This window comes from Leopardus geoffroyi, chromosome C2, assembly GCF_018350155.1.
Source record: "Leopardus geoffroyi isolate Oge1 chromosome C2, O.geoffroyi_Oge1_pat1.0, whole genome shotgun sequence".
Classification (NCBI taxonomy): domain Eukaryota; kingdom Metazoa; phylum Chordata; class Mammalia; order Carnivora; family Felidae; genus Leopardus; species Leopardus geoffroyi.
Genome location: NC_059333.1, coordinates 110485740 through 110510876, shown reverse-complemented (window position 1 = coordinate 110510876; position 25137 = coordinate 110485740). Strand labels below are relative to the sequence as shown.

Here is a 25137-nt window from a genome sequence, read left to right as displayed (position 1 = left end):
ATATGATTTCTCACATTTTCTTTTTTTTTTTAATTAAATTTTTTTTTAACGTTTATTTATTTTTGAGACAGAGAGAGACAGAGCATGAACAGGGGAGGGGCAGAGAGAGAGGGAGACACAGAATCTGAAACAGGCTACAGGCTCTGAGCGGTCAGCACAGAGCCCGACGCGGGGCTCCAACTCACGGGCCGTGAGATCATGACCTGAGCCAAAGTCGGACGCTTAACCGACCAAGCCACCCAGGCGCCCCTCTCACACTTTCATAAACATTTGAAACTTTGATCCATCTAAGTGAAATATTTCAAATTTTGCTGTTGTTTAAAAGGAGAAATGAGTGCTTTGTAAATGCAACATTTCTTGCAGTGTTACAAATTTTCAGGGTTCTTTTTCTTCTGAAAATGTCTTTTAGCCATATTTCTTTAGATTTTGTATATGCCATGATCTCTCGACCTTCTATATTTTCTCTGTTTAATTGAGAGAAAATTGACTGAATAGATTAGGACTCAGAATCTAACATACTATGTTGAAGGTAAATGCCATGATTGTCCAGTGGGCTCAAAACTTTTTGGGTCAGAGGCCCTTTTGAGATGAGTAAAGCTATAGTCATTCTCCCTAGAAAATTCAGTAGTCACAAAATTTTACATAAAATTAGACACTTCAGGACTCAGGATGCCTGCTTTCAGGGCAGTGTTTGGTTACTGCTTCTGTACACATTAGCGGGTCATGAAATTGATTTTTGAATCACAAGTAGTGTTTATTAAGAAAATGAAATAGAATGTGTGGTACATGATGTACAGGGATCATAATGTCATTAAGTTTTATTTCAAATAAAACCTTATTTCATCTTTGTGTATACCTGTGCTGGTTGCTAATGTAAATGTATTTCTTACAGGGGGTCAAAGTCAAAAAAAATTGAGGACCATTAGCATAAACCCCCTGGCTCACTCTTTGCTTTTCACATAGTACATATAACAATCCTGACACCTGACCTTTGGATTTGTAAGCCTAGTGCTTACCCACATTCAAGGTACCAGTGGTTTGCCAGTTTCCAACTGGCACTTCCACTTCTGTTTGGTGCCTCTTGCCCTACTAGTTTCCTACACGTCAGAATCTGGCCACCTGGGCGGAATCTAAATGTACTTAAAGCATTGTCCCTTCCATTTTAGTTCATTAGGAGTGTTAGTTAAACTTGTTAATTGAGGTGAACGTTTTTAACAATTTAAATGGTTCCATTGGCTTTGCATGGATATGATCTCAAAAACTATTTGTAATTCAGTGTACCTTGAAATGACCCTCTTTAAAGTCAATCTCAGCATCACAAAAATTACGTGTCAATATATCAAGAGAAAATCCAGCAGCTTGTTTTTCTTGATCTTTGTATTCAATTGTATTATCTACAAACATACTTACCTAAATGATGATGATGGTAATAACTAAAGTGATTTTGTCTTTCACTGAGGGCCTACCGTATGCTAGGCACTCATAGAGAAAACTTTACATGTATTTTCATTTAATCCTGGTAACAGCTTTGTGACGAGGTTGGCATTATTCCCATTTTACAGATAAGGAAACTGAGGCTTACAGAGACTAAGGTAGGTGACTTGCCCAAAGTCAAATAGCTAGTAAGGGACAGAACTTGGATTTGAAACCAGGTTCATCTACCTCTGAAGTCTATTTTCATATTGAATAATTCCCTGGATTTACTTGGATCCTGTGCATCTAACGACTATTTCCTAGTTTTGTGATTGGATTGTAATATCTTCATACGTGTCCATAATGTTGTGTTCAGCATTATTGAGTTTGCTGTGAGTAAAATGATGTGGCTGGACCTTGATTTTGTTTTTCTTTTACTTCATTGCAGACTATCTGTCAGAAAACACCTAAGGACTCTCCGAAGTATGAAGTCTGCAAAAGAGCCTTAAAGGAAGTGAGCAAGGTAACTGTGGAACAGCTAGCTCATCGCACAGTAAACCATTCAACACCTTGGAAGAGTATGTGTCTGGCTTTGATGCCAAATACTGGTAGATTCTCAAAGCCATTTGCACGGAGTTCCTTAGGTAGCTAAAAGACAAAGTGAAGTTAGTATTTTGACTATTTCAGACAGGCTTGCTGTAAGGGCCAATAGATACCTCATTTTCTTTCGGTGTCTGAATAGTTGTTTATTCATTCTCTCATTAAACAGCTATTTCCTGAGTATCAACTATGGTGCCAGGCATGAAGCCAGCCCCTGAAAATATGGTGATGGGTACATAAGACAGTTGTGGTTAATGCCATTGTGGACTGTGCTGTGTAAAGGGGAAGGAGGACATTAAATAAGAATTATAATAAAGGATGGTGAGTGGCATGATAGGGAAGAACATAGTGATGTTTAAGCTGAAATCTAAAGCAAGCTTAGCTTGCTGGGAGCCAGGGCTTGGAGGGAAAGAGAATGTCTCAGGTGTGTGTAGAGACCCAACAGCGAGAAAGTATTGGGAGGATTTGGAAGAGCTGGAATGTTCTTTATGTGGCTATAGAGTCCAATCTAGGAAAGAAGCCATGTTAGGGATGTGTGGACCTTCTCTTCAGTTGATACAGAAGCTATAAATTCATGTGTTGTGAAGGTGACAATGGGGGACCAGTTGTGAGGCTTTTGTAGTTGAGTAGGCTAGAGGTGACGGTGGCCTTTATGGATATGACAGTAAGATGGAGAGAAGCAATATATAATAGAATGTTGAGGAAGTAGCACAGAGATTGATTGGGTGAGTGTATTTGGGATCAGAAGTCAAGGAGTATGGTCTCTGGCTTGAGCAGCTGCATGGATGTTCCTATTTACCTTTACAATAGAAACATAGGGAGAAGCTGCTGACTTCCATTTTCGGTAGGTTATAACAGAGGTTCTTACAGAATATCCAAGTTGGCTTGAATAGTGGAGACCTGGATTTGGGAGGCGTGGGCATAGGATGGGTTCTGAAGTTGGGAGAGTGGATGACATTTCCTGGGAAGAATGTGTACAGTAAGAAGAATAGTGAGTCTGAGGCACAACCATGAGGAACTCCACCATTCGTCACAGAGGCCACTTAAAAACCAAACCGTACCAAAGAAGGAGGAAAACCGTAATGGCCTGGCAAACGGCAGATGATTTGGTGGAAGGAGGGTCAGCACTGTCGAGTGCCCCTAGAGGATACAGTGTGTAATGAGTGAGGCATTCATGGGTTTATCATCAGGTGGGTTGTGTCCTCGCAGTGGCAGGTGGGGAGGCCGGATTGCAGTGTGTTAGGAATGAGTGGGAGGCATGGATTTGCAGCCGGCTGGCAAGCGTAGCAGGCTGTTGCAACACGGTGGCTGCCAGTGAGCTGTAGCTGAAAGAAAAGTGTGGGAAGTCTCTGTTTGTTTACAGATTAAAAAATCTGTGGGTACCTTTTAAATGCTAATAGGAATGTCTAGCTGAGAGAAAGCTGTAGAAGATGTAGGAGTCAGTGAGGATACTGTATGAGCTAGGCAAAGGGGGCAGAGATCATGATAGCATCAGAAGCTTCCTGAACCCTTGGAGCTACCTCATCACCTTAGAGTCTGGTGCTCTGTTGCACCACTTTACTGTGAGGTACACTTGACGGTTTCTTTTAATCAGGTTTAAGTTGACTGCAGTTTACATATCCTCATCCTTGAGGATGTACCTACAAAATTATGGGCTTTGTGAGCTAATTTATTTTTCTAACATCCATGTTTTTCTTTGTCTTTATCTTTCTCCTTCTCTTTCTCCCTTTCTTTCTCCCTCCCCGCCTCCCTCCCCTCCCCCTCCCCGCCTCCCTCCCCTCCCCCTCCCCGCCTCCCTCTTTCTTTCTCCGCCTCCCCCTTCCCCTCCCCGCCTCCCCCTTTCTTTCTCCGCCTCCCTCTTTTTTTCTCCCTCTCCTTCTTTCTTTCTCCCTCTCCTTCTCCCTCCCCCTCCGCCCCCTGTTTATTTTTGAGAGACAGAGAAAGAGCATGAGCAGGGGAAGGGCAGAGAGAGAGGGAGACAGAATGCGAAGCAGGCTTCAGGCTCTGAGCTGTCAACACAGAGCCCGATGTAGGGCTCAAACTCACGAACCCTGAGATCATGACCTGAGCTGAAGTTGGACGCTCAACGGACTGAGCCACCAACATCCATTTTTTATTTAAAAGTAAGATTATCTGTGCCTTAGTCCATTCAGGCTGCAGTAACAAAATACCACAGACTGGGTGGCTTTTAAACAACAGGCATTTGTTATTTCTCACAGTTCTGGAGGTTTGAAGAGTCCAAGATCAAGGTGCCAGCATGGTTGGGTGAGGGTCCTCTCTGGTGGCAGATTTCTCCTTGTAGCCTTACATGGTCAAAGGGACTACGGGGGCAGTAGGGCTTCTTTTTTAAGAACACTAATCCCATTCATGAAGGCTCTACCCAATGACTTTTTTTTTTTAATATTTTTTATTTAATTTTGAGAGAGAGAGAGAGAGCAAGCAAGAGAGGGACAGAGAGAGAGAGAGGGAAACAGAGGATCCAAAGCAGGCTTTGAGCTGCCATTGCAGAGTCCAATGCTGGGCTCGAACTCACGAACCATGAGATTGTGACCTGAGTCGAAGTTGGACACTCAACCGACTGAGCCACCCAGGCGCCCCCTCTACCCTCATGACATTTAAAGCACCTCCCAGAGGCCCCACTGCCCCATACCATCACCTTTGGGGGTCAGGGGTTCACCATATGAGCTTGGAGGGGTATAGAAATTTAAACCAGAGCAATCTGCCAACCACTTAAATTCATCTCTTGCCCTATCATTGGTCTGCACAACCCACTTTGGGAAACACCGAGTGAAGAAACTTAGCCTGACATGGGTTACCTAAGGTCCTCCTGCCCAGGGGCCTCTCCTCTGGACCCCATATCCCGTGCTGCCTCCTTGGAGGCAGTAGGGGAGATGGTCTTTAGGTGGAGCTACTAGAGAAGTTCTAACCTTGGATTTGATGGACATTTTGTCAGATTTTATTTGGTTGTTACTGAGAAGTTAAAAAAGAATTCACACAGAAGAGGAAAGAGGAAGGCAGTAGTAGTTGTTGAATTAGGAATGATATTTAGTGTCTCCAAGAATTTCACATCCCAGTCACAGTAAGCCACAACATTCCTTCAGGCATCTCTTGTTCACTGGATTTGACACTGGTACTTGTAGCAAAGGCTGGCAAAAATGTAAGGGATCAGTGAATTGCCTTAATCTGATACTATTAGCATACAAAAGGCACTCTGTGAAGAAATGCTGTCTTCGTGACTTGTTTTCTCTGCATTTCTTTTTCTCTCTTGAGCACAAGTTATGAGCATCAGCATTATTTCCCTAGTCTCCTAGTATTGTGTGGTAACTAAAACCACTAATATAGTCAGCTCAGGAATTAATCTTCTTTTGCATTTGTGTAGGTTACTGATGAGGAGTTACAGATTCCAGGAAAACAGTATCAGTATTTTCAACAAAAAGATTGTACACATAGAGCATTTATTGTTCAAAATTAAAATGCAGGATGCCTGGGTGGCTTAGTTGTTTAAGCATCTGACTTCAGCTCAGGTCATGATCTCACAGTTTGTGAATTAGAGGCCCATGTCGATCTCTGTGCTGACAGCTCGGAGCCTGGAGCCTGCTTTGGATTCTGTTTACCTCTCTCCCTGCCCTTTCTCTGCTCACACACTCTCTCCCTCCCTCTCTCTCTCTCTCAAAAATAAACATTAACAAATTTCTTAAAATTTAAAATGCAGAATTTCACTTGTTTGCTTTATCTGAAAAAGAAAGAAATTGGGAGTTCCCAGTATTTATTTTAGAGAGTGAAATTTGGTATATCAAGGTCCAAGTTTTTAGAGCCAGACTCTGTGGAAGGCCCCTGGACAAGTGTCTCTGGATAGTTACTTGTTCTTAGAAAACATGAGTAATATCTTCTCTGGTAATTAAACTGCTAATGCAATTAACTTTTTTTGTTTTTTTTTTTTGTTTTTTTTGGTTTTTTGTTTTTTTTTGTTTTTTGTATAGTGTGAATAATGTCATTGAGATTCCTCATACGTGTTGCTGGAATGAGAGTTACAGCTTACCGAATTTGGGGCCTTGGAAAATCTTACTGGCCTAGTTGAACAACTCAAAAGCAAGAAAGATGTTTCTCCTAAATAACAATTTGTTTACTTCTGACTTTCTGTTCACATGCTGGGGTGCAGCTAGGGGGAGGGCAATTTCCAGGGAATCTGAAGTTCAGCTGGTACACAATGATGTCTGGTGTTGAAGGAGTGGTGGTCGAGAGAGAGTTTCTTAGGCCTGTGAAGTCTTTGCTGCCTTTCTCTTCCATTTACTCTCCCATGGAAAAGATTAACTGCTTTCACTCTTACCTCATAAAAATGCTACCTCTGTTTGAAGATACTATTAAATTACAAGCTGTTCTCCTAGTGGCAAAATAGCCAGGTCTCTTCACTCTTCTCTGTAACTACTGCTTCAGCCATTTGCAGCAAGGTAGATGTATCTATCTGTTAACAGGGAAAGATCCCTAAGCTATATTGTTACGTGAGGAACATTAAGTTGCAGAACAGTACAAATGGTGTGATAACATCTAAATAATACAATGTGTTGACGCACATATGTATGTTATTGGTATGTAGAAACAGTTCCAGAATCATACACATCAAGCTTTGTGTGGAAGGGAGGGATTCATAAGTTTTCTGTTATGCCTTTTAGGTACTGCTCTGTAAGAATGCGTTTCAGGTTTACAGAGGTACATTTTTTAAATAAACTAGGATATTTAGAAAATTTAAGAGACCTAAAAATATATCAGTACTTTTATCAAAGGTGATGACTGTTGTCATTCTATTATACATCCTCCCAGTTGGATGTTTGTTCTAATACCGGTGCATGGTATAAACGTACACTGAAAAATGCATTTGTGTGGTACCTGTTTGACTTACTATTCTACAAAGTACTGCCTAGAACATTGTCTTGCATCAGTGATTGTGCTCATCTGATTATTTCTAAAGATAAATTTCTAGAACTGGGTTTACTGGAAAAAATGTAGGTATTTTTTAAAGGCCCCCAAGGGCCTTCATAAAAGGTTGTCCCCATGTTCATGGCCACCATGATATGTAAATGTTGGTCTTACTGCACACTTCTCAGCATCAGATATTCTTTTAATCTTTGTAAGTTTGAACGACTGAAAATATTTTATTTTCAATTTATATTTCCTTATTAGAGTGTTTGAGCTTTTTTTAAAAAAAAATAAATTTGTCCTAAAGAAATTAGTGAGTTAAATTTAATAAAGCTTTAACAGGTGCTGAAGGAAGTCATGGCTTTAATATACTGAGCTTGATTTTAATCAAAAACACCAGAGCACACATATCTGAATTAGTGCTCGTCCTTTTGAGATAGCCGTTAAAATGGGCTCTACTGATGAGACTGTTAAGACAGTTTGGGAACCTTTTTGTTTTTAATATGCCTTCTAAAACATTGTTTTCTGACATGGTGGCTGACTCTTATCTTCTGCTGAGGGAGTCGATATTTGAAAGTTTAAGAAATAAGATGATAACCCAAACTTAATGCCATTTTCCCCTATTTTATTTTATTTTATTTTATTTTATTTTACTTTTTATAAAGTAGGCTTTATAATTTTTTTTAATGTTTATTTTTTGAGAAAGAGAGTGTGAGCAGGGAAGGGGCAGAGAGAGAAGGAGACACAGAATCCAAAGCAGGCTCCAGGCTCCGAGCTGTCAGTACAGAGCCCGTAGTGGGGCTTGAACCCAAGAACTGTGAGATCATGACCTGAGCTGAAGTCGTACATACTCTGAACTGACAGAGCCACCCAGGCGCCCCACCCCTCTCATTTTAAAACAGGATTGCTATAAAGAAGCTGTTCCCTCCTCCCACCCACCTTATTTTAAGTGATTTATAAACTGTCTCTGAAGGCAGCTTGTTCAGGCAGAAACATTTGCTGAATGTTCCTTGTGTTTTTAGGTGCTGGATTGTGGGCACTGGGTTTAAAATAATGGAGATTTCACAATCTCTGCTTTTCATTCTTTTTGGAGAGGAAATGCCCCAGATAAGTCTTGAAAGACAGGTAGGGGGGTATAAATCTAGTAGATAAGGAGTTGGTTGGACAGAGTGGGATGAAGGGTATTCAGGCAGAGGGAAAGGGAAGCACATGCAAAAGTGCAAGGGCAGGATGGAACGTGGGGCTTGGTCCAGAAATTTTGCAGGGCTGAGGCCCAAGATAGGAGTGGGAACAGGCTTGCAGTCAATAAGCAGTTGCCAGATCATGGTTTTACTAAGACCTAATGCTGAAAACCAAGGGGAGCTTTCTAAGGCTTTTAAGCCAAGGCATTTCATGATCAGATTTGAACTTAAAAAGATTGACAGCATTATCTGGAGGATGTGTAAGAGTAGGGTAGCAGCAAGGGATGGCAGAGAATTGGTAGGGAAGAGGGAGTTTGAGCCTGAGTTCCGGGTACAATACAAAGGGAGGGTCACGGACCGTGGAACAGCAGCATTAAGGAGGCTTTATGACTGCTTGGATATGGAGCACAAAGAAGAGGGTGGTGTCTGAGAGCTGTGAGCGCTAGGTTTTTCAGCTGCAGGGAGTGAGTATTGGAGGTGATGGTCAGGTTTTGTTATTCTCATTCTGAGTTTGAGATGCCTGTGAGTCTTCCAAGAAGAGATGTCTTCTAGGTGGAGGTAGAGCCTAGGGGACAGACCGAGTCTGGGAACGTAGATTTGGGAACTGTGAACATACTCCACGAGAGAAATTATAATAATGTCTGGAGCCATGGCTGCCTAGTTAGATTTCACTCTGACATGTCTTAATCCTTTCAGGATAGTGCAGTTTCAGATTCCTAGCCGTGATCAGGTATAGCCATCATTCCCTGCATCAGTGAACTCTTTAGGTTCAGACTTAAAGATAAGCTGTAACTGAAGATTGGGGTACCCTCCAAATCTAGAAATGCATTAGGCAATCATAAATTGTTTAAGCGTCCATCAGTAGGGGGTTGAATAAATACGTTGTGAAAAGCGTATGATCACAGCATAAATTGCATCATATCACGTTCCTGCTGAAAGCCTGCTGGTAAGACTTTCTCTTTGCACTTGGAGTACAATCCAGATGCCTTAAGACCTTGTGTGCTTTGACCCTGGCCTCTAGTTCCATCTTGTGCCATCTTCATGTGTCAGGATCTTATACTTTCTCGGGCACACCAGCACTTTGCCATCGTATACCCTTTGCTCATGGTGTTCACTCTGCCTAGACCAATGCTATGATGAGGTCTGGAAGGGTCTCAAGCACGGGAGTTTCTGTCTTCATGGAGTGTGGGGTTCCCCACCCTCCCAGTATGTAGATGTGTTCTTGTTCACCGACCTGGAGCTCTCTGAACTTCATAGTCAATCACCAGCCCTCTCCCCTCCCCAGAAGTCTGGTGGGGGAGGGTGTGGTAAGGCTGAAAGTTACAACCCTCTCTGTAATCACTTGGTTGGCTCTGCTGGCAGCTGGCCCCTATCCTTAGAGCCTTTCTGAAAGCTACTTCATTAACATAAACTCAGATGCAGTTGAAAGGGGCTTCTTATGAATAATAAGACACCCATTTCACCATCATCGCTCTGGAGCTTTTGGGAACTGGGAACAAAAGTAAATATTATAACTAAAAATGCCCCTATGGCTCTTGTAAATAGAAATTATAAGGACTGTAGGGACTGTGTGCTGGGAACTATGAACCAAGACCAAATAAATCTTATTATAAGTCACAGACCCTTATCAGAGGACTTTGAATGCGTTCAGTTTGTAGATAATTCAGTAGTTCTAATTACACTGAAGTTCCTATCTGTGAAGAAATCACTGACCAGTAGTTTCCACCGAAGGTTTCTCTCTTTTAGCATCCTGTGCTCTGGTCCTATGCTTTACAGGTAACAGTCTGCTTAAACTTTGCCTTTGAAGTTGGTAGTCTGCCCCAGCCATTTGGACTGTGCATCTTCCCTGGGACTGAGTGAGGTTTCCCTGGTTTCCCTGGCAAAGGAGAGGAGAGGAGGGGCAGAGGAAAGGAGCTGAAGGGTCCGAGATCAGACTGTGGGAGAGCCCTCAGAGGGCTCCTCCCAGACTTTTCAGGGGTTTTTTTCCCCCTCTGTCCTCACATCTTAATCCACCACCTCTATCGGGGTACAATGTCTTAACTGTGTAAAACTGTGAGTTCTTTAACTGTCACAAATGAGTCTCTGGAGCTTCCAAAGTGCAAATTATTTCCTGTGAGAGATCTGCATTTGAAATTAAGGTTTCTCTCCTTGACCTCTTAACCCTCCTTATTATTCTGTGTTCCCAGTTGGTTCGACTGTGCAATGAAGGAGCTCGGAAGATGGAAAGGACTGAAATGATGTACACCATTAATTCCCAGTTGGAATTTAAAATTAAGGTATTCTCGTATTTCTTCATAAACAGATTTATTGCTGCTCTTGCCTATGTCTTATGTAAATAGAGAGAGGTAGTTGAGGGCAACAGAGTAGATAGGAATTTGCTTTTCAAAGAAGGGCCATAAATTGATTGGAGAGGGACTGGACTGACCGAGGGAGATAGATGCAGACGGACCAGGCAGCTCTCTTGCTTATGGTCACCAGATAAAGTTGCCTTTCTCCAGGCCACAGGTTACATGTTATCTAACTAGCACATTCCCTCCCACTTCCCTACCCCCAGGAAGATGCCAAATTTAGGGAAACAGGTAGTTAAGAAAAATAGAATTTTGGAATGGTGATTTCTTTAGTATTCTCAAAGTGTCCTGCAAAACAGTGGTATCCCGTGAATTGGATCACGTGTTCTCCTAAATCAGATAAGGGCACTCCTCTTCCAGTTTGCCAAACAAAGGTTGTTAGTGGAAAGTTCTTTTCAAATTTGTTTTTCTTCCATAATTCTTTTTTGAATATGCGCTCCCTATTACTGCTTGTCTGATACCACTTAGGAGTGGATGACAGGATGAGTGAAAAAGAAAATGACTATTAATGGCAAATAGAGGTCCCAGTCCTATGTTGGCTCACAACTGAGTTCTTAGTGGATGTGAATGCTCACGATTGTGATTCTATTTTATTTTGTAACTTGTAAACTTAATGAAGCAACTTAAAATGACTGGTCGTATTTTTTCATAGTAAAAGTGCTCCTAAATTGTGCAGTAGAAATACAGTGATCATCATTTCATAGCCTTATGCAGAGAGCAGATTCTCTCCTATTATAGAGACACTGGTACAGTGTAACTGTATGCTTTTATTTGTATAAAAAAGGAAAATAAAGCCCGGAGAATACTTCATTGTTAACAGGGTCACTGGCTAATGGTGGTAGGATCAGGACTAGGGTCCATATATCCTGACTTGCAGATCAGTGTAAACTCTTTCACTAGAACATCGTGACTATAACTATTTAGATGTCGGAACGTGACCCATAATTCTTAGAGCAGAAGGTGATAGGTACTTGCTAAAAACTCTCTCTCTCTCTCTCTCTCTCTCTCTCTCTCTCTCTCACACACACACACACACACACACACACTTAGTTATATCTTCTACAGAAATTTACGGTAATTTCAAAACCCATCTTTCCCCCATCCCTCAAAAACAAACATTTTTTTCTCTGTAATTTGTTTTAAGTATTTTAGAAAATATGTCTAGACATCAAAAGTTTTATCTCTTCTTTTTTTAAAGTTTATGTATTTTGAGAGAGACCGAGCAAGTGGGGGAGTGACAGAGAGAGGTGGGGGATGTGGGTAGAAAGAATCACTTGCAGACTCCACACTGGAGCCCTATGTGGGGCTCGAACTCACAAACCCTGAGAACATGACCTGAGCAGAAACCAAGAGCTGAACGCTTAACTGACTGAGCCACCCATGTGCTACCTCCCCACCACCCGCTGCCCTGCCCATTTTTTTACAGATTATAAATCCCTAACCAGTTTGATTTTTAAAGACGATACATTCTTTACCTAACAATTTTTTTTTCTTCACTGAAAATCACTTGGCTTAAGATATCTTTTTTTATTAAAAAACATTTTTAAAAAAATTTATTTATTTTTGAGAGAGAGAGGGAGAGAGAGGGAGAGAGAGCATGCGAGAGAGTGCACGAGCAGGGGAGGGGCAGAGAGATGGAGACACAGAATCCAAAGCAGGCTCCAGGCTTGCTGTTAGCACAGAGCCTGATGTGGGACTCGAACCCATGAACCGAGAGATCATGACCTGAGCTGAAGTCAGATGCTTAACTGACTGAGCCATCCAGGTGCCCCAATTGGCTTAAGATATCTTTAAGGTCTATTTCTCTAGAACCCAAAATTAATTTGTTATTGAAAAATGCTTACCCTAAGGGTCCTTAAAAATAAATGATTAACATCAATTAAGTTCATGAATTTTGGGTTGTTTTCTTTTGATTCAATGCTTAAAATTATTTGCGAGCCTAAAGGAAGATAACCTATGTGTTGATTTATAATGAGATGCTTAATTCAGGTCACTTAGAAATACTCTTAAAATCTTAGGATCTTATTTCTGTAACACTTTATGGACAACAATGGACATTTTTATTCTGTTCATTTTATATTTTTTATGAAAAAAAGTTTTTTTAATGTTTGTTTATTTTTGAGAGAGAGAGAGTAAGGAGCAAAGAGAGAGGGAGACACAGAATCCGAAGCAGGCTCCAGGCTCTGAGCTGTCAGCACAGAGCCCAATACAGGGCTCAAACCCACAAACCACAAAATCATGACCTGAGCTGAAGTTGGCCGCTTTAACCAATAGCCACCCAGGCACCCCTCAGTTCATTTTAAAGATGTGAAGATAGATATTGGAAGTTCAGTGATTTGTCCAAGCACATACATTGTTTCATCAAATTTTTTGAGCACTTTCGTTGTGGAAGGCAGCATGAAAACCAAAACATGATCCCTGCCTTCAAGGATCTAACAGTCTAATAGGAGACTACAGAATTACAGAGGAGTCAGCAAAGTCTACAGCTGTCACAGTAGATGAAGACAGTTGAGGGCACCCGGCTTTTTTTTTTTTTTTTTTACTATTATTTATTTTTATTGTTCTTAGAAGTTAGTGATTCATCACTTACATACAACACCCAGTACTCATCGCAATAAGTGCCCTCCTTAATGTGCATCACCCATTTAGCCCGTCCCTCTGCCTACCTCCTGTCCAGCAACTCTCAGTTTGTTCTCTATAGTTAAGAGTCTGTTTTACTGTTTGACCCTCCCCATCTCTTTCTCTCTCTTTCTCTCGCTTTTTTTTTTGTGTGTGTGAGAACACTCTCATGGGAAGGGGGTGGTCATCCCTACCTGTGAGGAATAGAGGGGTGGGGAGCACAACCTTGCAGCAGTCAGGCGAGGCTTCATCCCAGAGTTATGTTTGAGCTGAATCTTGAAAGGCGAGTTAGGAAGAGGCTTCTGGAAGTTAAAAGCAGGAGCAAATGCACAGGGCATGGCTTCAGCTGCTGTAGTCCAGCAATTGTATGTGTCCAGTGTGGGTAGGCATGAGGTGCAGGGGGAGTAAGGCAGAACCAGAGCAGTAAAAAGCAGCTCATGTGGCGCCTTGTGTGCCAAGAGGAGCAGCTGAGCAAGGTCATTTGGGAGCCAGTGAAAAGTTCTAGGCAGGGAAGTGACACTTTAGCGACATGGGAAAGTCCTTTTGAACTTACTCCAAATCCAGAAGTCATTGTTTTTTAATGTTTATTTTTTTTTTTTTTTCTGAGCAGGGGGAGGGGCAGAGAGACAGAGGGAGACAGAGAATCCCAAGCAGGCTCCACACTGTCAGCACAGAGTCTGATGCAAGGCTCAAACTCGCAAACTGTGACCTGAGCCAAAATCAAGAGTTGGACACTTAACTGGCTCAGCCACCCAGGTGCCCCCCCCCAATCCAGAAGTTATTAAAAAAAATTGATGAGTTAATTTATAGGAAAAAATTTAAAGATTTCTCTATAGAGGGCAAAAATAAAAGACATAAAAAAGTGAAAAGAGAAATAGCAAACTGGAAAAATATTTGCAGCTCACATATTAGATAGTAGGTTAATATTTTCAATATATAAACTCAAAGTGATAAGAAAAAGATAAGGAAGACAGGGCACCTGGGTGGCTTAGTCCATTAAGCATCCAACTTCAACTCAGGTCATGCATGATCTCACGGTTCATGGGTTCAAGCCCTGCATCGGGCTCTGTGCTGACAGCTCAGAGCCTGGAGCCTGCTTTAGATTCTGTGTCTCCCTCTCTGCTGCTTCCCTGCTCGCTCTCTCTCTCTCTCTCTCTCTCAAAAATAAACATTAAAAAGAAAAAGATAAGGACGAAAACCCATTAGAAAATACCAAATTAGAATTTGGACAGCTGTATGAGCTTGGACATTGCTTTATGTCTCAGTTTTCTGAACCTTACAATGGGACTGATAATGGTACTTGCCCTTGGAGTTCTTGTGAGGATAAAATTAATTTACTAGATGTAAAGGACTTGGAACAGATCTGTTTCATAGGAGGCAAGCAGTAAATATCATTCATATTCATGGTTGGAATAGTTTCATAGGCCTGGTGGGCATGTTGCGGTGCTGGAGAGTGAATAGGATGTGAGACTGTTTAGACAGATTTGGCTTTTCATCTAACAACCTTGGTGGGAGGAAGGGAAATGAGGGTTATAGGGAAAAAGTCGGTCACCAAACTGAGATCAGAGACCAGTTTGTGCCTCAAATCCAGTGTTTTTTCCACTAGACCACAGCTTTCTCTAGAAGTTGCCTCCACAGAGTTGAGGAGGATTACTTTTTGGCTTGTCATGGGAAGTTTGGCCTCCTAAATAAATACATGGGGAAGTAGAGGCTTGTCGGGCTGCACCATAAGCTGTAAGTTAAGAGTAATTGAGTGGGGTGGTGTTGTATTGGTGGGTGGATGGATTTGCTGGTCATTGTTTGGGGGCCTTGCTAATAAGTAGAAGTCTAGGATATAGCAGACAAAATGCAGAACTCTAAGGTGTTAAAAAGATCACAAGAGACTCTTAAATATAAAGAACAAACTAAGGGTTTCTGGAGGGGAGGTGGATGAGGCAATGGGCTAAATGGGCGAGGGGCATTAAGGAAGGCACTTGTTGGGATGAGCACTGGAGGTTATATGTACGTGATGAATCACTAAATTCTACTCCTGAAACCAGTACTACACTATATGTTGACTAACTTGGTTTTAAATAAAATTTAAAAATGTATATATATTATTAAAAAAAAAGTCTTTGTGCTATGAAAGATGGTTTGGTGGTTTTTCAAAAAGTTAAACATAGGGTTACTATATGACCCAGCAATTCCATTCCTAGGTATATACTCAAAACAATTGAAGACATTTGCTCAAATGAAAACTTGTACACGAATGTTCATGGCAGCATTATTCATAATAGCCAAAAAAGGGGAAACAACCCAAATGTCTATCAACAAAATAGGTGAATCGATAAATAAAATGTATATTCATACAATTAAATAGTGTTTAACCATAAAGTACTGACGTCTGATACATGCTACCACATGGATGAACCTCAGACTTGAAAGTCCTGTACTATATAATTCTGTTAATGTGAAGTATTCAGAACAGGCCAAGGTATAGAGTTAGAAGGTAGATTAATGACTGCCAGGGCATGAGCCGAGGATGGGAAGGCAGAATGGAGAGTGACTACTTATTGCATGTGGGGTTTCATTTTTTTAAATCTTTGTTTATTTTTGAGAGAGAGAGAGAGAGAGAGAGCAAGCAGGGGAGAGGCAGAGAGAGAGGGAGACACAAAATGTGAAGTAGGCTCCAGACTCTGAGCTGTCAGCACAGAGCCTGACACAGGACTTGAACTCACAGGTGAGATTATGACCTGAGCTGAAGTCTGCTGCTCAACCGACTGAGCCACCCAGGTGCCCTGGGGTTTCTTTTTAGGGTAATGAAAATGTCCTGGAATTAGGTAGTGATGATCATTGCACCGTATTGTGAATGTACTAAAAATTACTGAATTATATATACACTTTAAGATGGTTAAATGATGAATTTTATCTCAACTAGAAAAAAATTTAGTCTTCAGTGGCTCTTCTTTGTCTCACTGGCCCATAAGATCAGTTAAATTTTATGCTGAGACTAGTGTTCTAGGAAAAAAAAGAATGGAAACTCTTTTCTCCATAGGAATTATTTCAGTACTTTTAAGGATATATTTTTATTCATGGATTTCTTTTCCAATGTTGGTTCTAGTCAGAGTTTCTTAACTAGAGGAATTCATTTATTCTGACTTTGGATTGTTTGGATTCTTTTCTTTGGATCATTTCAATAGTTTGTTCCTTTAAAAAAAAAAAAAAACCACAAAACTGTCTGAGGGGCACCTGGGTGGCTCAGTCTGTTAAGCATCTGACTTAGGCTCAGGTCATGATCTTGCGGTTCATGAGTTCATGCCCCACCTCGGGCTCTGTACTGACAGCTCAGAGTCTGGAGCCTGCTTTGGATTCCGTGTCTCCCTCTCTCTACCCCTCCCCTGCTCACATTCTCTGTCTCTCTGTCTCTCTCTCTCAAAAATAAACATTAAAAAAATTAAAAAATATGAGTTTAATCTTCTAACAATAAATTTTGAAACAAAAAACATTTATAACATTAGATTTTTATTTTCCAAAAAAGCATTGACTTCTTGAAAGCCACTGTGGATTTTAGATCTTTATTAGAAATTTATTTTTGCCTAGTGGAATATGAGGAATCCATAAAAATCAACCTATTTTAAAAACAATGCAGTTTAAAAAACTTTCTTCTCCCATCTCCTACACCAAGAACAGTTGTAGGGTGGCATGTATACTGGAACTTAACCACAACACTGTCCTTGGTTTATCCTATAGAGTTACACGAAATACAATGATAGCCCTGGGCTCCCAGTAATTGCAGCCCTTCCCAGGACCAAACCCGACATGCGATCCCTTGTGGTGACCTCTTGGGTGTGCTGGTGGGGTCCTCCGGAGTTATCTAAGCATCTCTCTGTCTGTCTTTGGTCTTTAAAGTCTCAGCCATCTCAGTTGGATAATCGTTTGATTTGAAATTTGGGGGCTGGAAACTCCATGAGTTTCCCTTAATAGCCAGCTTTGAAAGTTTGAGGTCAGCCATAATCTTTCATCTTCCTTTTAAACCTTCAGGAAAATAGTATGTAACTGATGAGCAACCTCCTTATAAAAGTCCCTTTATAAAAGTAAAAAAAAAAAAAAAAAAAAAAATCCTTTCTTACCTCTTATTTCCTCTCTAATATCTTCCTCTAGCTATTTTTATTCACTGTTCTCTGAAAAGGATGACATTTGGTTGGACCATACTACTATACTACAGTTATGTTTTGTGTGTCCAAGAACTCTTGCTTATTCTAGGGATACAGTTTTTTTTTTTTTTTTTTTAATCAGATTTTTGGCAGTAAGCATTTATGGTAACTTTAAAAAGAAAAAAAAAAAAAAAGCACCCAAGGATAAGGATTGTTCTTTGGCTTTGAGTTTTCCAGTTGGAAACTAGGTGCTGGGCAAAGAAAAAGCAATATGTAATTCCTTGGATAGAGCCTTTTCTATGAGATTAAGATGGATTATTTTGGAAAAGCATTGTTTTCACAGTCAGAAAGTGGCATGATGCCTTCAGAGATGAATTTCCATGAGGAAAACTGCTATAAACTTAAGAACTGGTGTTCTCCAAAATATGGCCAGGTAGGTAATCAGTAGACAAAACATAGTTTGTGGGGAGTTTTTCTTTCTGAATAAAGTCTTTTTAAAAAAAATTTTTTAATGTTTATTTTTGAGAGAAAGAGAAAGACCAAATACGAGTGGGGGAGGGGCAGAGAGAGAGGGAGACACAGAATCCGAAGAGGCTCCAGACTGAGTTATCAGCACAGAACCTGATGTGGGGCTTGAACTCACAGACCACGAGGTCATGACCTGAGCCAAAGTCAGACGCCTGACCAACTGAGCCACCCGGGCACGCCTTGAACAAAGTATTTTTATTTATTTTTTTTATTTACAACAATTTGTTTTTAATTTTTAATTTTGAGAGACAGAGAGAGAGAGAAAGATTATAAGTGGGGGAACGGTAGAGAGAGAGAGAGGGAGACACAGTATCCAAAGCAGGCTCTAGGCTCTGAGTTGTCAGCACAGAGCCTGGCTTGAGGCTCAAACTCACAGACCATCATGACCTGAGCCGAAGTCAGATGCCTAACCGGCTGAGCCACCTGGGCACCCCTTGAATAAAGTCTTTTTATTTGCTATTATTTTTTTATTTAAAACAATTTTTTTAATTTTTATTTTTTGGGGGGGGGGGAGAGAGAGAGAGAGAGAGAGAGAACATGAGCAGGGGAAGGGTAGAGAGAGGGAGACAGAGAATCCAAAGCAGGCTCTGAGCTGTCAGTGCAGATCCTGATGTGGGGCTTGAACCCATAAACCTCGAAATCCCGACCAGAGTTGAAGCTGGATGCTCAACCAGCTGAGCCACTCAGGCACCGCTGAATAAAGTCTTTTTAGTTCATAGATTGAATGCAGATCTTTTTCGTTTCTTTTTTTTTTTTTAATTTTTTTTTTCAACGTTTATTTATTTTTGGGACAGAGAGAGACAGAGCATGAACGGGGGAGGGGCAGAGAGAGAGGGAGACACAGAATCGGAAACAGGCTCCAGGCTCTGAGCCATCAGCCCAGAGCCTGATGCGGGGCTCGAACTCACGGGCCGCGAGATCGTGACCTGGCTGAAGTCGGACGCTTAACCGACTGCGCCACCCAGGCGCCCCGATCTTTTTCGTTTCTTAACTACAATAATCGTATATTCAGATTCTGATTTGTGGTGTTTAAAGTAACTACAGTTGATACCGATGGATTTCATTTTGTGGTTTTTCAGTTTTAAGGGACTCCTTGTCAGTCTTCCTTTTCAGGTGAGAGTTAATGGAAGGGTAATAATATTTGGCTGATTCAATAAAATTTTCTCAGTGAGTTTTAGTTATCATATAGGCAAGTTAATAGGTTTTTCATATTGTAAAATAATTGTTCTCTTTTTATTTTCTCTTGAAGAATGTACTGTACTTCTATAATTACATTTCACTATTATATACTTATAAGTAATGACGTATCCCATGATATGTATCATTTGTTTGGATGTGAGTTTTTATTTTCCCTTCCACAGTCTTAAAAGGACTTTAATTTGGCTTCATACACTGAGTTTACACTGAGTTTCTCTCGTTCTGCAGCCTTTTCCTCTGGTCTCCTCTTCCCGGTGGTTGGTGAAAAGAGGTGAATTGACAGCCTACGTGGAAGACACGGTGCTCTTCTCAAGAAGGACATCTAAACAGCAAGTCTACTTCTTCCTTTTTAACGACGTTCTCATTATCACCAAGAAGAAGAGGTAAACCCTTTTGTGAGGTTGCTGGCTGTACATCCAGCGTTAAGGCTCTGTAATTCAAATGCCTTTTAGGGGTGATTATCCTTTAAAAGCTTGTGAGGTTAGACGCATAATTTCTACATGTGGAACCATGAAAGAAACCATGTTTCATTGTCTTCAAATTACATCCACAGTTAAGACTCAAATCATTGTCAACATCATCATCCCAGCCAACCTCTATTGAGCTTTTATAGTGTGCAAGCCACTGTTCTGAGCATTTGACACATTTGTGTCGCTGGAGTCTCACCAAGTCCCTGGGGAGGTAGCACTCTTATTATTCCCCATCAGCTTTTTTCAAACTTCGTCTGCCATAAAACTGTTGTATAAAACAAACAGATCAAAGTAGCTCCAGTTCAGAACAAGCTGGGATGCAACTCTAGTGTTTGTAACTTAATTTAAAATCCACTGCTCTTAACGTTTGCTGGTCTAGAAAGTCTCCCTGTGACTGGGAAAATGACAACAATACACCAGTACTTCCTTCTGAAGGGACTAAAGTAAATCATTTGGCAGAATGTTCCTTCTTACTTTGGACTTTTGGTTGTATATTCATGTTCCGTTGTAGGAAGACATCCGGGAGGAATACTGTACAAACTTTTTTTTTTTTTTTACACTATTTGTTCTAACTATCCCTACTCAAAACACACACACACACACACACACACACACACACACACACACTCCCCTCGGCTCTGCCTTTAGCGAACATTCTTCATAAGTGTATTCAATGTATATAGGGTTGTAAAGTATTTTTCTACTGGTCCTTCATAAATATTCTGTATTTTCTAGAATATGAACTTAGGGGAGAAACATACATCCGTGGTGTGTTTCCACATAGGAAGACCAGGATGGTGGGCTGAATTACTGCCATATAATAGGAGTATGGGCAGTACATGGGGTCCAGTTTAGACAAGATGAAGAAGAGAATCATGGTAGCAGACTTCTATGGATACATAAAATAAATGTACAGATGTATCATAAGATAGTTAAATTCTCCGTCTGAGTTGCTGACAGTTTAGCTTGAAAATTCAAACTAAATCAAAACAGAGTTTGAGCTTTCCTTTTTGCTGCTTTTAATCAGACTGCATTATGGCTTATTTCACTTGCTTGGCTGTCTAGCTGAGCTGAAGACTATGAAAAGCCATCATATGACTATGATAAATACATAAAGATGCCGATTAGTGTTTTTCATACTTAGGAAAATAGTGTTTCTGTAACTTCAAGAAGAAATGATTTCTCGTACCTGCGGAAGTGTAAATAGTTCTAATAGCTGAGTAGGTTTTTATAAATAAAAATTGGAGAGGGATTATAATTTCAGATTTTTGTGTTTTGTTGGTATCCTCTGAGATAGCATGTTTCTTCAGGCTTTCTTTGAGATGTGTTGTCTTTAGGGCAAGTAGTTCTGTGGGACTCTTCAAATGCCATTGCCCTGGACTTTTAACATCTTCCAGCTGTTGAAATATTTGTTCTGTCTCAATGGACCAAAAGCTTTAGCTAAACTTCTTATTTTAATGATAAAATATACATTGACAGTACGAAGCCAATTTTAAATATAAATGTACCTTTGATAATGATGTCTTCAGTGACTTGATAAAAACGTTAAGGGTATTTAAACTAGTAGAATACAACTTTTACTCTCGAACTTGACTAGAACTACCCAATAAAGGCAGACATTTGACCTTCAGAATTAAGGTATATACCATTCTACTTAGCAGTGTGCTTTGTCCTCCACAGCAGATTCTGCCATTACTGCATAAGGAACCTTGCTTTCCTAGCTCTCTCACGTTTATTTGCTCGGGTATGTTCAAACTTGTCTTATTAGTAAATGAAACAGCAAAATCTACAGCGCCAGGGAAGAGGCCAGCCTTGGTACCTAACTTTGCCTTTACCCAAACTGGGATTTCTTTTGCCCCTACCAGTTAGCTCATCATATTTCTAAGGTGCTCTTGACAAGGAGAATAGCATTGGAGTTTCAAGTTGTTTATGACCCGAATACCTGGTGAGGGTGACAAGCAGACCACAGAGACTTGATAAACAGGCTTGGTTAAAAATGTACAGTATGCGCAGCCGTATTTACACTGTTGCTTCAATGAAGCAAGTGCAAATGCTTCGCATGCCAGAGGCAGCAGCGAAGGAGATACAGCAGCTCTGAAGAAGGCAATAATTTCGGCTTGGCTACAAGGTACAGATAAAGGATACTTATGTGTGCCAGCCCCATAGGACCCATGCAGCCACCCACTGCCTAATTGTAATGCCAGGGTTCAGCCAAGGGGCTTAGCTGCTGGGTCTCCAGTGGGTTTCAGCTTCAGGGAGGCTCCTGGCCACTGGGGGAGGGCAGTTACTCTTCCTCCTCTGACCCAGTCTGGCAGATGGTTTATGCTGAGCTCGTTCCACAGACTGCCTCGTGTGTGGCCTCCTCCGCTTCACGGTGCGTGTATTAGTGCTGGCGCTTGCAGAGCGCTTAGCGACTGTGGGGCTGTCTTCTAGGTCAGGGATTTTCACCTTTTCTAGCATATCAGAGGAGGTTTATGGGGCACCTGGGTGGCTTAGTGGGTTAAACGTCCGACTCTAGATTTCGGCTCAGGTCATGATCTTGCGGTTCATGGGTTTGAGCCCCGCATCCAGCTCTGTGCTGACAGCACGGAACCTGCTTGGGATTCTCTGTCTCCCTCTCTCTCTGCTCCTCCCATGCTTGTGCTTTGTCTCCTTCAAAAAATAAATAAACGTTGGGGTGCCTCGGTGGCTCAGTCAGTTAAGCGTCCAACTTCGGCTCAGGTCATGATCTCGCGGTCCGTGAGTTCAAGCCCCGCGTCACGCTCTGTGCTGACTGCTCAGAGCCCGGAGCCTGTTTCAGATTCTGTGTCTCCCTCTCTCTGACCCTCCCCCGTTCATGCTCTGTCTCTCTCAAAAATAAATAAACGTTAAAAAAAAAATGTTTAAAAACAAAATATCAGAGGAAGTTTAAAGTCTCCGTTAGCCCTGGGATGTTTGCAGATCACTGTATTCATAGACTGTCCTACCAGATTTCTGCAGGATAGGTGACCAGATAGACTCTTCTGGATGAGAAAGTGAATTCTTCGGTGGTTGAAGCTTTGACTGCGGGGTATGTGGGTACTTCTAGAGCAGAGTTCTCAAGTCGGCACTGTTGAGGCCACACAGTTCTTTTGTCACAAGGGCTGCCCTGTGCTTTCTAGGTTGTTTTAGCAGCATCCCTGGCCTCTCCTCGCTAGCAGTACCTCCTTCTCAGTGGTGACAACCAAAAAGGTCTCCAGACATCGTCGTGTGTCCCTGGGGCGCCAAATTGCCCCCACGGGGAACCACTGTACCACAGTCACAGCAGACTGTGAACCAGCACTGCCTTCAGAGTACTGAAGGTGTGCAAACCTATCAGACCTGACACAGCCGTGACAGGAATATTGTAAGAAAGGAATAGATTGCCATGTTAATGAATAATAACTCATTTGTGCCTCATAACTTATTTATGATGATCGATTACAGTGTGTAGGCTAGACTATACCCATGAACAACCTTAGAGACCAAGTAACTATAGTCTGGTCTCCAGAAATGTAAAAACTGAACCTAAGACCTAAACACTTCACATTCTCCAAAGCCTTATTTTTTTTAATGTTTGTTTTTTGAGAGAGAGAGACAGAGACAGAGTGTGAATAGGGGAGGCGCAGAGAGAGAGGGAGACACAGAATCGGAAGCAGGCTCCAGGCTCTGAACTGTCAGCACGGAGCCTGATGCGGGGCTCGAATCTACAGACTGTGAGATCATGACGTGAGCCGAAGTCAGACGCTCAATTGTCTGAGCCACCCAGGCTCCCCTGCCAAAGCCTTATTTTGTAAGGTAGTTAACCACCTTATTCTCGTTCAGTGCCTTATATCTGGCTTCAGTCTCCCCTCCCAATTTCTTCTGAGACAAAATGCAGATCCCCCTCTGTTCGTTTTCATTGGCTGCGGTAGCAAAGAGTGACAAACAGGATGGCTCAAGACCATGGGAATGGATCGTGTCACAATTCTGGAGGCAGAGGTTCGAAATAAAAATGCTCGCAGGGCCATGTTCCCTCTGAAGTCTCTGCAGAGAATCCTGCCTCACCTCTTGCCGCTCCTGGTGGCCCCTGGGCTTCCTGGGCTTACAGTAGCGCAACTTAAGTCTCTGCCTCTGTCTTCACACGGCCTTCTCTCTGTGTCCCAGTGTATCTCAAAATCCCTCTGTCCTTATAAGGACGCCAGTTACTGGATTTAGGGCCTACTCTGCTCCAGGATGATCTCACCCTAACTTGATTACATCTGCAAAGACCTTACTTCTAAATAAGGTCCCATGTACAGGTCTCAGGGGCTAGACTTTTCGAGGACACAGTTCAGCTCTCTACATTCTCTACATTGCCCAGACCATCACCACTGTTGAATTATGATTATAATCACATTAAAAAAAAAAAAATGTGCCATAAGCCAGTTCTAGAACACACCTTTTTTTTTTTTTTTTTTTTTTAAACATCGATTGATGATGCCATTTCTCATAATTTTGGAATGTCCTCATGGTCACGTGACTTGAGCACGTGTATTTTGAGGGCTCCTAGGTCACCTTCATCCACATTTTCTCTCACACCTGTTCCTTGTCCAAAGTCTCCCCTTCCTTTGTTCAAGCCACCTCCATGCATCCAGGCGCTCCTCAATAAACCCAAGAGATTACTTTGGTTCCTTGTCCACAGATGCTCCCCTATCCAGCCAATACCGACCTCGTAAGCATCCCGTGAAATTGCTTTTCTCCTCTCACAGGGCTACTGCCCTTGTGGGGCCACCTTGAATTCACCTGTGACACACACCCGACTGGAGTCCTGCCACCGTCCTCCGTCCACTTTACGTTCCACAGCCAGAGTCTGCTTTTTATCTTCTTATTTTAGTTTTTTAGAGTGTGCTTTTTGAAAGGCACATCTACTCAGTTCATCCTTGTAGATGGCCCTTCTATGGCCTTACCTTGCACTAGCCTCACTGAACCCCCTTTTAGCCACCAGGACCTGGCACATGTTTCTTTGCCTGGATTCTCTCCCTCCCCACTGATCCATTCCACCCAAGCCTTTTCTAGGCAAAGCCCTTTTTATTCTTTAGGTCTTCAGTTAATTGTCACACCCCCTGGGTGCTATGATCCAGTCCTCTGGAGTGGGTTCAGTTCTGTTGCTTTATGGTCCCATAAAACCCTGTACTTTCTCTGTGGTAACATTTGTGTTACTGGGTGTTCATATCTGTCTTGTTGACCTTTGTATCCTCAGTGCATAGCCCAGCACCTGGCCCATAGTGATCATTTATAAATATCTGTTAAATTGGAACCGATTGTGTAAATATAAACAGTTTGAGTGAATGCATTACTCAATGGGCAGACCCCTGCATTCCATCCCAAGCTAAAATTACTTTGAATTCTCCCTTATTTTGAAAAGATGATTTTTTTTGTATTCTCCATTACAGATTCCTATTTATTTATTTGTTTGTTTGTTTATTTGATTTTAGAAAGGGGGTGGTACCTCGGTGGCTCAGTCAGTTAAGCGTCTGACTTCGGCTCAGCTTATGATCTCACAGTCCGTGAGTTCAAGCCCCATGTTTGGCTCTGTGCTGACAGCTCAGACTCTGGAGCCTGCTTTGGATTCTGTGTCTCCCTCTCTCTCAAAAATAAACACTAAGAAAAAAAAAATTCAAAGAGAGAGTGCAAGCAGGAAAGAGGGGCAGATGGAAAGGGAGAGAGAGAGAGATATCTTAAGCCTGACACAGGGCTTGATCCGATGACTCTAGGA

General features: G+C 41.7%; 1 protein-coding gene across 2 annotated transcripts in view; it reads left to right on the top strand.

Annotated features, from left to right (window-relative positions):
- The window catches only part of ARHGEF26 (Rho guanine nucleotide exchange factor 26), a 128259-nt gene that overhangs the window by 76261 nt on the left and 26861 nt on the right, over window positions 1–25137 (top strand). For both annotated transcript variants that reach the window (XM_045503206.1, XM_045503205.1), the window contains 3 exons: window positions 1862–1936; window positions 10295–10384; window positions 19162–19316. In XM_045503206.1, the coding sequence (XP_045359162.1) occupies window positions 1862–1936; window positions 10295–10384; window positions 19162–19316 (320 nt within the window). The remainder of the gene's footprint in view (window positions 1–1861; window positions 1937–10294; window positions 10385–19161; window positions 19317–25137) is intronic.